Below are 14,505 nucleotides of genomic sequence, written 5' to 3' on the forward strand. Positions count from 1 at the left end.
TCCTTTAACTTGTTGGTGTTAGATATTTTGTCCCAGCAACAGGGAAGTAACTGATTCACCAACACTGATAATAAGTCAGAAAGAATGAATATACCTGGTGGGATGAGCAGCTAAGCAAAAGAGAAGAAGTAAGGAAATCAGTAACAAGAAAATAATGCACTGACAGTAATAAATCAATACCTCTCAAAAAAAAAAAAAAAAACCTCTCAGTAGAACCCTCAATATGAATTATCTCAGTTCCCCAATCAAAAGACAAGATTGGCACAATGGATCAAGGAACAAAATCCAATAATACGGAATATACAAGAGACACATTTAATTCAAAAAGAAATTCACAGATTAAAAATCAAAAGATGAAAAATAATATTCCATGCAACAAGGACCTAGAAAAAACAGAAATAACTATGTTAATTTAAGACAAGGTGAATTTCAAGCCAAAACTGGTCTAAAAAGAAAAATAATGTCACTAACACTGATTAAGGGAACAATTAAACAGGAAGAGATAACAATTATAAACATATATACACAAATGACGGGACACCTAGATTCATAAAACAAACACAAATGTACATGGAAAATCAGATAAACAACAATACAGTGGTAATGGGGGACCTCAATATCTTACTATCACAAATAGATCAACTACACAAAAAAAATCAACAAATAAATACCAGAGTTGAACCAAACCTTCAAACAAATGAATGTCAGACATATCTACAGAGCATTTCATCCAACAATAACAGATTACACATTCTTCTCACCAGCACAGGGGACCTTCTCCAAAATAGACCACATCCTAGCCAATAAAGCTTGCTTAAGTAAATGCAAAATAATCAGAGTTATCCCATTCATATTATCACATCATAGTGAAATTAAACTAAGAATAAATAGCAAAAGAAACCACAGAAACTATACAAACATATGGAAATTAAACAATGCTCTCTTAATAACCAATGAGTCACGGAAGAAATTATTTCTTATAATCAAATGATAATTTTAGTATGACATACCAGAACCTATGGGACACAATGAAAGCCATCCTAAGAGGGACCTTTATAGAGGTGAATTTCCACATCAGAAAAACAGAGCAATCCCAAATAAATAACCCAATTATGTACCTCAAGGTTCTAGAAAAACAAGAACAATCTGAAACCAAAGCTAGTACAAGGAAGTAAGTTAGAGATCAGAGCAAACGTTAATGAAATTGAGACTGAAACATTACAAAGCATAAGTGAGTTGAAGAGCTGGCTTCTTGAAAGAATAAGCAAAAGACAAACCTTTAGCCCACCTTACCAAAAACAAGAAAAGAACCTATGCAATTAGATATAAAAAAGGCAAAAACAAAATGGATTCTGCCAAAAGCCAATTGTTTGTAACTACTTTGAGAATCTGCACTCTAATAAAATGGAACCCCTTGGATAGATTTCTAGATACATATGAACTACCAAAGATAAATATATCTAAACCAGATATATTTAGATATAAAATAGATAAATATATCTAACACCAACAAGTTAAAGGAGGAAAGATATATTTATATATGAAAATACTGAATAATCCAGTCAATGAAACTTAAGAAGCAATTTTTTAACCAATTAACAAAAGCTGAAATCCCAATGGATTCATTACCAAATTCTACAGAGAAGATCTAACACTAATACTCTTCAAACTTTCATGAAATAGAAAGGGAATCAGTATTCTCAAAGTTATTCCTGGAAACAAGCATTACCCAGATTCCAAAAGCAAAATATGACTCAACCAAAAAAGAGAACTATGGGCAAATCTCTTTAATGAACATAGATGCAAAAACCCTCAATGAGATACTAACAAACAGAATACAACAAATCATCAATAAGATCATACATCATGACTAAGTAGGATTCATTCCAGGGATGCAGGGACGGTGCAACATATACAAATCAATAAATGTAATCCAACACATAAACAAAAGTAAGGATGAAAATAGAATGACCATCTCAATAGATGCAGAAAAAACCTTTAACAAAATTCAACATCCATTCATGATAAATACTGAAGAAAACAGGTATAGAAGGCCTTTATCTCAATCTGATAGAAATTCTCTATGACAAACCAACGACCAGCATTGTACTAAACCGGAAAGAATCTGAATGCTTTCTCTCTAAAATCAGGAACTAGACAAGAATATCCACTATTGGACATTATACAATACAATCGGAAGCTCCTGACAAAAGAGGAAGACAAGAGAGGAAAAAAGGAGGACCTGCCAAACAGGAAAGGAAAGCCAAGCACATGTGCTGTCAGTGTAAACAGGAGCTCATAGTGAGGAGGATTTTCAGCCAGAGGTAATCATGTATGAGTCTTGCCTGTCCCCCTGCCGTGGAGGCATTGTACAGTGGTCCTGGTGAGAGAAACAGCCAACAAGGTAAAGTCAGAGGGAGCACACCAGTTAGGAGTTCAGTCCCTGTATCAAATGGGTTGAGGTTTAGTGCTGGATTTTGAGTGTCACCACCTCACTGAGCCTCATTCACCAATAGCATCTACAAACATTTGTTTAATAAGCCCCTTCTACCACCCAGCTATGCTGTAGATACCGGGAAACAAAATAAAACAGAAATACAAATACACTTACGTGCAGGAAGCCAGATGTGAAAACCCCTGCAGGCACTTTTCAGGTTTTGGAGTCTTACCTGAAGCAAAATGAGAATCCATTGGAAGGTTTTAAATGGACGAGTGACATGAGCTGGCTCATAAGTATGAATGGCATTGCAAGTTAAGCTTAGAGCTCTGGCATTCACTATCTCAAGACTTATTGTTAGGTCACGTTGGTACTAGTTGGAGGATGGAAAAATAGAGCAACGGCAGGATGTGTCACCATAATGCAGGTGAACAATTTTAGTGTCATAAATGTGAATGAGAAGATGTTCCTCATTTATGCTAGTTATTGGATTTTTTGAAACGAGCTTTCCAAGATTTTTTAAAGTTCTGCTTTTCAACCAGTGCTCGACATTAACCTTCCTGTTTTTTAGGTGAGGACACTGACACTCAGAAATGAAGAGATCAGCTCAGGGAAGGCAGATGCACTGCTCTCATTCACCAAAAGTGGGGGCCTCCTTCCTCACAGGGTCCTGAGGGGGCAACACTGCAGGTGTTCACACAAGAGTAAAGAATAGAGTGTATTCTTTAAAGAATAAAGAATAGGCTGGAGCTTTTTAGGCAGCGACTAAGTCTGAGGTTGAGGGACTCCAACCAGGTCACCTGGGTGGGACTTGCAAAGGTGACTGACTTCAGAACAGGCAGGAACAGGCATGGGTTAAGAGTGGGCACATATTTTCCCAGCTCCTTTGACTATGATGTCAAGCCTCTTCAAACCTGAAAGTAAAAGAAGACCAAAGTCCCTCCCGAAGAATCAGATCTATGTGCCTAGAGAGGTCTGGAAGCAGACCTCTGCTTCTGATGGGAGCATCACTCTTCTCATATAAAAATCAGGTGAGTACGCTGGAGTATGAAGGGGTGATCCAACCACATACCATTTAGGACGCACTATATATGCCCCACATTAACAGAGAATCCCAGATTCAGCTCACTGCCCTCTGGCCTATTTGAGAGCCCTAAGTGCACCCTCGGCCCCTAACTCTTCCCTGAAACTCCCTCAGTCTCACATCTCCACTCCCTCCCTCACCAGCCAACAACTCAGCCTCCAAGGGAAGCAAGGGCTGCATTAGGGATGACATTGCAAGGTGAGATGTTCCCAGTGTACAGTGCGGCATTCACTATCTCATCAGAAACACAAAGCTGTCTTTTGTTATGAGTTGGATAATGTCTCCTTAAAACGCACATGTGGAAGGCCTACCCCAGAATCTCAGAACATGATTTTATTTGAAGAGTCTTTACAGATGTCCTTAAGTTAAAATTAAGTGACTATAAGACAGGTGAAGGGTCTGATGTTCCTCAAGAGGTATTTTGTATTTTTATTCCCACAAGTGCCCCAAACACCTCATGGCTGCGCACGGCTACAACAGGTGCCCCACATCTGCCCCCAGAGACATCTGACTTGTCTGTGGCAAGATTTGTGGTCATGAGTCCCTCCACCCTGCCCTTAGCCTGTCTGGATGACTCTACATCCTGTACCCATCCTCAAACTGGTCCACAAGGAGCCTCTCCCCTACCCATGTTTAAGAAAGTCTGCAGTTAGGGCTGGGGATTTAGCTCAGCGGCAAAGCGCCTGCCTGGCAAGCACAAGGTCGTGAGTTCGGTTCCTGGTACCGGAGAAAAACCAAAAAAAAAAAGAAAGTCTGCAGTTAGTTGGCAAGCTACTGCACATGCGGGGGTCTTTTTTCCTATACAAGCAGAACTCCAGATATCCTACTAGGGCAGACCCTGCACTGTTCACCCTTATTTATACTGTAATCTCTTTCAGATAATATATTTTTCCTATTCATGATTTCTGTCTTGAATACTGCAATCTAAGCTGGAACACTAAGAGTTGGTAACATTAAGGGTTGCTGGCACCAAACGCAGCCAGCAGCCAGGGCTGTTAACACAGAGGGGAGCTAGCAGCCAGAGAACAATGAAGAGCAATGGAGAATTACCAGAAGCCACTAGACCCAGCTGCTGGAAAAAATTAGAGACCTATAAGTAGCTGCTGGCCCAAGCTGTCAGAAGAGCAGAGAAGAGAGTCACTAATACTTAGAGCTCAGAGCTCTGGCATTCATACTCAGAGTAATTAACATAATGAGCTACATTTTGCCTAAGTGTGATTTCTATCCAAACAGAACAAATGAACCTTTACTTGATTGGTAACAAGTGGGTGGGCCCTATTCCAATACGACTGTCCTCATTTCTCCTTTAATATCAAGAGGAGAAAGGCGGACACAGACAGAAAAATACACAGAGGGAGGATGATATCAAGGACAAGGAGAAACTGATCACTTCAAGCCTGGTCATGATAGCTATCATCAAGCATACAAAAACCAATAAATGCTAGCAGGTATAAAAGGAACTTTCCTACGTTGGTGGTGGGAATGTAAGCTACTATGGAAATCCATACAGAGATTCCTTTAAAAAATTAAGCATAGAAGCACCATTTATTCCAGCTATATCACTCCTGGGTACAGTCCCCAAAACAAGTAAAGTCAGCATAGCATACTAATATATTCAGACCCATGTTTATAGTGATACAATTCACAATGGCTAAAGTGTGGAAACAGCCTAGATGACCATCAACAGATAACTGGATGTGTTGGTTTGGGGGTTATTGTGCAAGGTGAAACAACATAATACAGGACACATACTTTATAAGATTATTTATAATAGTCACCCAAAGAAGGATATACAAAAGTGTTCAGGAAATCTGTCCACACACCAAGACCAAGGAAACTAGCCAAGAAATGTCCTGCGTGAGTCTAGCTGAGGGCCTAGAGCTCATAACAGTGCCTCCCACGAATCCAACTGGAAGCCCAGAGCCCATAACAATATCTCATGCAGGCCTGTTTCACGGATCTGCTGGGAAGGCCCAAAGGTCAGTGGCGGAATCTAGGAAGTCTGTGCCAGCAGGATGAAGGATCTGTGCTAGCAGGCTGAGGGATCTGCACTGAAGCAAGGAAATGACGCTCAGAAGAACCAGAGCTCCCCAAAAAGGTGCCACAGCCATCCTCAGCAACAGTGAGGTCCCAAGCTTCTCCGATGATCAAGATGGCAGAGTTCCCATCAGGGAAGCCAATGCAGCAAGCTTCTCCAGGAAACCGCAGGCAGTGCACCATCTTCCCCTCTGGAGCCAGGAAGAGATGCTCAAAGTGAGGACCAGAGCTCCCCCAAAGTGAACCAAAGCCAATCTCAGTGCCAACAAGGTCCCAAGCTCCTCGCAGAATGAAAACAGCCAAGTTCATCAGGAAAGCCAGCCTGACGAGCTCCTCCAAAACAACCAACAGCTCCTTACAGCATCTAACCAGCTCCCAACAGCCTTCCTCAGTTCCCAGAAGCCTTTTTTCTTCTTCTCCAGGTCTGCCTCATATGCTGCTGGCAACAGTCCCCAGGTGGGCCTCCCACACCCAGCACCACGCTCACTCAGTTCAGCTGGGGGTTATAAGTTGACCACCAGTTATCAATCCACTACACTGGATAAAGAAAATGTGGTGTATATATACACAATGGAATGTTATTCAGCCATAAAGAAGACTGAAAATATGCTACTTTCAAAACAGTGGATGGAACTAGAGACTATCACATTAAGTGAAATAAGCCAGACTCAGAAAGTTAAGTATCACATTTTCTCTTGTATGAGAAACTGGAGGTAGGGACTAGAAGGTAGACTTTTGGAAATGAGGAAGGAGGTCAGAGGAAGGGGTAACAAAAGGAGAGCGGGTAATGGCATAGAAAAACATCAAGGTATGTTAGGTGCATGTACCAATTTACCAAAATGAACCTCACCATACTGTATTACTAGTGCTCTTTGAAAAAATTAAAAAGGAATAAATTTGTCTTTATAATTTATTTATTTTTATTACTACTATCTTTATTCACCATAGGGAGTTGGTACAACACATATTGCATCTTAGTCCTTTTTATTTCAAAGGGGAAAATTTGGACACACACACACACACACACACACACACACACACAGGCATGCACAGAGGGAAGATAGTAAGAAGGGATGGAGAGGAGATTTCCATCTACAAGCCAAAGAGAGACACCTGGCACAGATTTTCCCTTACAACTCTCAAAAGGAAACAACTCTGGCAACACTTTGATTTTAGATTTCCAGACACAAGAAATGTGAGAGGCTACCTCTTGGAAGACAGCTATGTGGCAGGGATTTGAAGAAGCAAGGCACGTGCCAGTCACAGGATAGGAAAGGAGGAGGGAAGACAGCAGAGCCTGGAGGTCAAAGTAGGTGGCTGGGAAGCTCCTCGCACCACATATGCTCTCCGGGTCTCGCTCATCCATAGGTCCTACACTGGCAGTTGTGGCTGATATCCAGGACCCTGCTCACCCCTGAAGTTGCAGAGTGTACTCCAGGAAAACCTGGAGAAGCAAATGCTGGAAGCCTGAGGCCTGAAGGAAGAGCGAGTGGCTCAGACTCTTGGGCCCCCTACGGACTTGGACTATCTCTTGATATTTGTATTAACTGTTCCTAACTCTTTTAACCATTTGGAGGGTTTTAATACATTTTTATATAAAATTAAAGAGTTTTTACAAATACCAGTCTTACTGTGGCACGTTTCCTACTAAAAATAAATATTTATTTTTCCCTTATTTCCCAGAATCAGTATCAATTCTGAAAGAATATCAAAATAATCCTTTCACACTGACATATTTGGCTACTGAAAGTTGAGAGAGTTGTAATTTGAACCTCCAGGTCCACGTGGCCTCCTAGGTCTGAGGGAGGGAAGGATTGGGCAAGGACCAAGGTTCCTAAGCAATGACAAAACTGGGGGGCCAGACACCATCGATCCAATATTTGAGGTGAATTTCTCACTGCCTTTTCTATAATTTGCTCCTGCAAGCAGGTTCATAACCACAGAGCACACTAAACATGGCATGCCCTGTTTGTGAAAAGACACAAATCAAGATAAAATTGCCAAAGCTTCCAGAATGTGCCAGGCCAACAAGGATGACCCTGACCCATGCCTGCACCATCATAATAGACCACTTCTCGTAAAGCCTGGGTGCACTGCCCCTCACTTCACTGCTGGGACAAGACTGGAATTGGCTGCAACACTTTGTGAGGTGCTCCCTCCTTCCCACCTCCTGAAGACCCCAGTGAACTTTTCCCCATAGTCCCAGGACCTAAACATATCTGAAGCTTAATTATTTCCCATCCCCTCAATAAATCACATGCCTATTGTTAGTGTTTTGACTCTTAGGACATAAAAAAAAACAAACAAAACATAATACTTAGGACTACAATATAATGTAATTGCAAAGCTTTTGTCTTAAATTGTTCTTTAGGTTTTAGAAATATTTCTGGGGGCTCTAAAAGGGAATAGTATTCTTCCTGAAGTAAGTTAACTAAGTCACTATCTCTTAATATTTTTAGTAACTGGTCCTAAACATTTTTTATCCATTGGAAATTCTTTTCAAAAAAAAATTTAAAGAGAATAATAAAAAAAAGAACAACAGCAAAATACCAACAATGTAGACAAAAATGAAACAAAGTAAAAGCAATAAACATGATACAGGGTTTCAGAACAAAATGATAGGAATTAATAGTGGTTGTTATATTACATATTGCTATCTTCAATGAAGTCGCTTAGATTACCAAATGTAAGACTGCAAGATTCATCAAACCATTCAAGAGAATGAAAAATAAAAACAAGAGAAACATTGGAAATGATACAGAGTTTCACTAGACGAGATGATAGGAATTCACCAATGGTTGTTACATTGTATACTGTTGTCTTCAAATTAGTTGTTCAGATTACCAGATGTAAGCATGTAAAATTGGTCAAAAAATTTTTTTAAATTAAGCCTTAACTGTTCCTTTCAATAAACCATTAGACATGAGCAGTACAGTCATCCCAGCTGTCCATATATGTTTTTTCTCTTCCTTCTTTCTTTGTTTTTCTCCTTTCCCTCATCCCAGTTGTTCCTTTGCCTTTCATAATATCTTTTGTACGTTTTGGGTTTATTCACTCTTTCATGTTCTTACACTAGGGAGACAGTAGGATGTTGGAAGTTCTAAACATGTTTCTACATAAACATTAATAACTCTGTTAACCCCTTTCTTATAGTGGCATTATCCCTACTAAAACTAAATACTGGGGGCTGGGGATTTAGCTCAGCGGCAAAAGCGCCTGCCTGGCAAGCGCAAGGTCGTGAGTTCGGTTCCCGGTACCGGAGAAAAACCAAAAAAAAAAAAACAAAAAACAAAAAAACCGAAATACTAGCTGGTACCAAAACCCATAGGAGAGTACCAACTATTAAAGCACACGAAGTGGATCCTTCATTTACACAAAGAAAACTCACACACATATGAAGTACAGTTCTCATCTGTGCACACATCTGAATGACGTGTCTTGTTCATGATACTGACAGGGATAAATAGATCAGCTATGGGATGCTCCAAATGCCACTTAAGAGGGCATCCATCTCTTCCAGACCATGGGGGATGCTGGGAGGATGCTGGTGCGATGATGTGCCCGGAACATGAAGCCTGGACTGAGGAGCCACAGCTGTGCATGAAGACTGAGGAGGACAAGTAGTCTACTAGATGGGTAAGTGGAGCCCGCCATAGGAAGACGGGGAACATAAGAATGGCGAACCAGGAACATGTGAGGTCATACAGGCAGGCCATTGGTTCAGTGAGTAAGGGCCAAAGGCTTAACCCCCTAATGTGTATGAATAGGCTAGGCTACCTAGCCCAGGACAGGCTACCTCCAAGGGAGGAAGCCAGGTCACTTGAAGATGTACCACACTGCCTGCATTGCACGTCTTCAGCAGTAACGACTAGCAAGCCTTCTCGGGCTACAGAGCCAGTGCTCGCACTATGCACATGCGCAGCTTTTACCCCTGCAGACTATCAGCGCATGCGTGCCTTCGGACCCAATTCTCATTGGCTTCTCAGTGGCCAATGAGGTGCCGCGATTCTCCAGCCTCATCCAATGAGACCAACCACTACTTTAGCACCAACCAATGGAACCTCGAGTATTCTGTTGGCTGCTCTTGGTCCCGCCTTCCGTTCCTCTGGAAGCCGCGAGAGAACCAGGAGGGTTGATAGAGCGTAGAACCCATATTTGCCGTTGAAAGATTCTGGTGAGGTTCTGTGGAACCGAGCGAGAATTTTGCTGCCGGTGGGGGCGGGGAGGGCGCGGAATGGAGGAAAGGGACCTGGCTTTATAGAGAAGAGAAAAGAGAAAGGCAGGGCTTAGCGTCCCAGCTGAGGGAAGTGGGGCCAGGAACAGATTCCGCTTCAGAAAAGAGGGTAGGGGCCGGGGGTGTAGCTCAGCGGCGCAGCGCCTGCCTGGCAAGCGCAAGGTCCTGAGTTCGATTCCCGGTACAAAAAAAAAAGAGAGAGAGAGAGTAGCGGGTGGGAGCCCTCGTAGCCCGGGAGGAGAGCCGTGGCGGGCACCGACGGGTCCGAGCAAGGAGGACCGGCCCGGACCGTTTCTCAGAGGCGGGCTGAGCCGGGGCTGAGGGAGGCGAGCTAGGACCCGAGCGCTGGTCTCGCGCGAGGAGGGCTGGAGCCGGCGCCCCTCGGGCTGAGGGAGAGGGGGCTAGGCGGTGGTGGGGAACCTGTGGCTCCCGTGTCGCGGCTGGGTGTTTGTTATCATTGAAAGCTCTACAAAGCTCTTCATCACTGGTCTGGGGTCCGGACCGTGGGTCAGAGGGCGGAGGGGCTGGGGCTTTGGCCTCTAGGTCTGAGGGAGCGGGGGCCAGGCTTGTACCCCTGGGTTTGAGGGACGAGGGGCTGAAGCCTGGGGGCTGGACTGCTGCGGGTGAGCAAAGGGTGGAGAGCTAGGACCTGGAACCTTGGGTCAGAGGGAGGAAGTGCTGCAGTTCTTGATCCTTGCATTGAGGGTCATAAAGTCCCTGAGGTCCTAGACCCCTAGGTCTGAGGGAGGAGCTGTGGACCCGGATCCCTGGGTCTCAGTGAGAAAGAGCTGGTGTTTAAGCTCTGGGTTGGAGGAAAGAGGAATGGGAACCTGGATGTTTGGGTCTGAGGGAGGAAAGGTTTGAGCCTGGGCTCTTGTGTCTGAGGGTAGATCACTGTGGGTCCGGACCTTGATTTTAGAGACAGTGGGCTGGGGCCCAGGTTTACAGGTTTGCAGGAAAATGCCCTAATCCCAGAATCTTGTGTCCTGGGGTAAAAGGCAGCTGGAACCACACTCCTGCATTTCTAAGTGGGATAGATCTGCACTGTCAGTAATCAAGGTTCTGCTATAGCCGGGGACTAGAGACTAAGATACTGAGTCCTTTAGAGTGTACTGGTTTTAACTTGGACTCCTGAGTCCTGGGAAATAGCGTCTTTGGACCCAGATTCTTGGATCCAGAGGTTAAAGTGTATGTGATGCTGAATTTCTCAGTTTTAGTTAAGAAGTGGTTGGGCCTGAGTATTACTAAGTCCTGATAAACTTATTAACTTGGCCAAACTCCTCAGTTAGTTAGGGATAGACTTCAGAAGTTACAGTCTGATCTGTCCTAAGTCTACCCCAAAGTCAGTCAGTACTTGCTGAAAAATCTAAATTTAATCTCTTTTTGGTTTATAAATTGCATTTTTAATATCAAATCATAGATTCTGATCAACCTTTCCCATCCTATGAGAAGTCATGGGCCGTTTCCAGGATCTGCTGCTCCTCTTCCTCCTAGGGTGCGCTTCCTTGACCAGTACGTATGTGGGAAACAGGGAAAGAACAGCTGGGTCACAGAAGATGGATTTGGGGTTTTTTAAAAAGAAAAGAATGACTTTGGCTCCCGAGAATGGCAAGTGCTCATCTTTGTTTCCTTCTCTTCCCAGTGGCACAGAATTTGCTTTGTCATAAAGGTGTATTTACGACTTTACTAGACGACCCAAGAAATTCATCTAACTGGACTGGAGGGGAAGTTGAGACTTGCGATAAAGGGGCACTTTGCCAAGAAACTATACTAATGATTATAGCAGGTAAAATGAAAATTGGGCAGTTGAGTGGGCGAGAGGGTGATTATATCACTGCTGTTTCTCCTTCCCCCGGCCAAACATTAGGCTCACTGTCCACTTTCCTTCATTGCTGTCTCAGCAGGAGAGAAGACAGCCATTTTGGCCACAAAGGGGTGCATCTCGGAAAAGACAGAATCAGTGACATTTATCCAACACTCTCCACCGCCTGGCCTCGTGGCAGTCTCCTACACTAACTACTGTGAGAGTCCCCTCTGCAACAAAAGAGAGAGCATAGCTTCATTTTGGAAACCAGAAGTGACTACAGGTACCCAGGGAAAAGAGAAACTCGGTGAACACCTGAAGAGACGGTTTCTTTCCTGTTTGTGTTCTTACTGGCTTAGGCCCAAGGTGGCCATACACAAAAGGGTCCTCCAGTTCAACCAATTATCTTTAAGAAGTGTTACATGTGAGTCAGAGTACTTCAGTGAAGGCTGAAGTGTAAACTGAGTTTGTGTTTATTAAGTAGTAAGGTATCTGTAGCTTTCTGAGCAGGATAGTAGAATTATCAGGCTAGCAATTATTGGTTCCTTTTTTCTGTATGACAACAGCCCACTTCCCTAATTAGCCTCAAGCCCAATAGTAATCTGATCCTGCCTATCTTTGCAGCTTCATTTCCTTCTCTTGCATCTCATTTATTGTATTCTAGCTGGGGCTAGTACAGTGGTACCTCAGTTTGCAAGCTTAGTTCTTTCCACAATTCTAGTCACAAACCTAATTGGATGAGAATCAAATTAAATTCAATAGTTAGGTTCAGGCTGGGCATGGTGGTGCATGCCTGTATAGTAATCCCAGCACTCGAGAGGCTGAGGCAGGAGGATCATTGAGAGTTCAAGACCAGCCTGGGCTACAAAGTGAGTTCAAGACCAATCTGAGCTGCATAGTGAGACCCTGTCTCAAAAAGACAAAAAAAAAAAAAAAAGTTAGATTCAATGTTGACCTTATGGGGAAATCAGATTCAGTTGTTATCCAATTCGGCTTGTGACCAGAATTGTGAAAAGAATTAAGTTCTTGAACTAAGGTACCAGTGTATTCAGAATCTTTAACAAAGGAGATGGTACTGGCCATTAACAAAACAGTTCAGCCTTGCCTGTGCCTACCAGCTAAATATCAACCTGCACCTCCTCACAATTCTTCAGATGCACCAAACTGGCTAGGGGCTGGGGATTTAGCTCAGTGGCACAAGTGCCTGCCTGGCAAGTGTGAGGTCCTGAGTTCGATTCCCAGTACCAAAAAAAAACCCAAAACCACCAAACTGGCTCACGTCTCCTAGCCTTTGCCCTTGTGGCTTCGTTTGCTGCCCCACTGTAACATATTCAGCCTCTGTTCATTCTCCCTCTCAAGTCAAGTTTCAGCTCTTTGAAAATACCAAATTCATTTAGGTAGTTAGATATTCTTCCATTCCTATGCCATTATATTTTGAACATACTACACGTTTTTATTCTTGTACACAAGATACTAGGGCTGTATCTTTTAGAGTTCGGAAGTTGTGTAGATGAGGCTCTGACACACAGACATCAGCTGGAGAGGCATGAGGAGGCTGCAGTAATGGGTGTAGAGTATTACCTGCAGAAAAGACTTGGGGAAGAAAACACAGCAAGAAGAGACTTCTTTAGCAACAAGCCATGTCCTTAACTGTCTGTTTGCCCTTCCAGCTCCCAGTGTGCGAACCCTCCACTGCCCAACCTGTGTGGCTCAGGGAACCTGTTTCAATGCTCCTTTGCTGCCGTGTCCCCATGGTACAACTCGATGCTATCAAGGAAAACTTAATTTCTCTGGAGGTAAACTAAAATGGACATACAATAGAGTCAGAAAACCAGACATCTGAGTAGACTCCTAGAAGTTCTGGCACTTGGGATTTCAGGGATGAGGGAGGACTGGATTTCTTCTGGTTTACTAAAATCCCTTGGTCTCCCATCCTTCTTTATTTTATAGGAGGCATCAACTCATCTCTGGAGGTGAAAGGCTGTACAGCCACAGCTGGTTGCAGGCTGATGGCCAGGATCTCTGAAGTAGGACCTATATCGATGACGGAAGTGTGTCCACGTCAGCTTCAGGCTCAAGCCCGGAAGGCTGCAAGTGGAGCCAGCTGGTTTCCCGTTTCAGTTTGGAGGTTAACGCTACGACTGTCATTGCTGCTGCAATCACTTGTCCTTTTTTTCTGAGAAGATGCTTCTGCTCCTGGGTCCCAAGACACTTTTTTTGACTGAGAACTTTCTGACTGCCTGTTTCTAACCAAGTTGAAAAAAAAATGGAGAGTTGAAGATGAATAGAAAGAGAGCTGCCATGGATGTACTTGACATGTTTAATAAAGTTTCTGATTTGTATATTTTCAAGACTAGAAATGGAATTTTGGTGCAGAAAGGGCCCTTAAAATGTGTATTCTCCAACACACACATTTTCTAGGCAGGGAATCTGAGACCTGGAAAATTCTGGTGAGCTTCTCACACCTACAGAGCTATGTGCAGAGCCGAGACGTGGACTTAGATGTTTTGACTTAATGTCTGATTTTCCTTTCACTGTAATCTGCTAACTTCTTTTGCTTACTAGAGAAGTGAGTAGCAGCAGCTTCCTTCAGAGCACTCCCAGCCCAGTCCTAAGGCCAAGGTCATTTGTTTTGTGCTTCTAGTATTTCACTAGGTGGTATGACAGAATAAGAAAAATCAGACTCTAAATTTTCTATTATAATGGGTCCATCTTCCCATGTCCTATCTCTCCCTTGCCTGCTCGGCATCATTCGCTCCTTTCTTGATGGCTTACTTAATGATCTTTTTGTGGGCAGGAAAATTGGGAAGGAACGAGGACTTGGTAGAGTATGATAAATGGAGTCCTCAAACTATTAGGAAACTATTTTGGAAAATTCTCATGTTCATTTATTACTCAAGGACACATAA

The 14,505-nt window shown here is 43.2% G+C and overlaps 1 protein-coding gene across 2 annotated transcripts; it reads left to right on the forward strand.

Moving 5' to 3' along the window:
• Positions 1-9,645: 9,645 nt before the first annotated feature.
• Positions 9,646-13,949, forward strand: Tex101 (testis expressed 101). Of its 2 annotated transcripts, none has more exons than XM_005412435.2 (6): positions 9,646-9,732; positions 11,213-11,304; positions 11,435-11,578; positions 11,694-11,879; positions 13,267-13,392; positions 13,547-13,949. In XM_005412435.2, exons 2-6 carry the CDS (start codon positions 11,247-11,249, stop codon positions 13,774-13,776), a joined length of 744 nt encoding a protein of 247 aa, XP_005412492.1. In that variant the 5' UTR covers positions 9,646-9,732; positions 11,213-11,246; the 3' UTR covers positions 13,777-13,949. The 2 variants fall into 2 exon arrangements, with proteins under 2 accessions (XP_005412492.1, XP_013364188.1); XM_013508734.1 differs by having other exon boundaries at positions 11,697-11,879.
• Positions 13,950-14,505: the final 556 nt, after the last annotated feature.

The sequence above is a fragment of the Chinchilla lanigera genome, unplaced genomic scaffold (genome assembly GCF_000276665.1).
Source record: "Chinchilla lanigera isolate Chin_1 unplaced genomic scaffold, ChiLan1.0 scaffold00154, whole genome shotgun sequence".
Taxonomy (NCBI): Eukaryota; Metazoa; Chordata; class Mammalia; order Rodentia; family Chinchillidae; genus Chinchilla; species Chinchilla lanigera.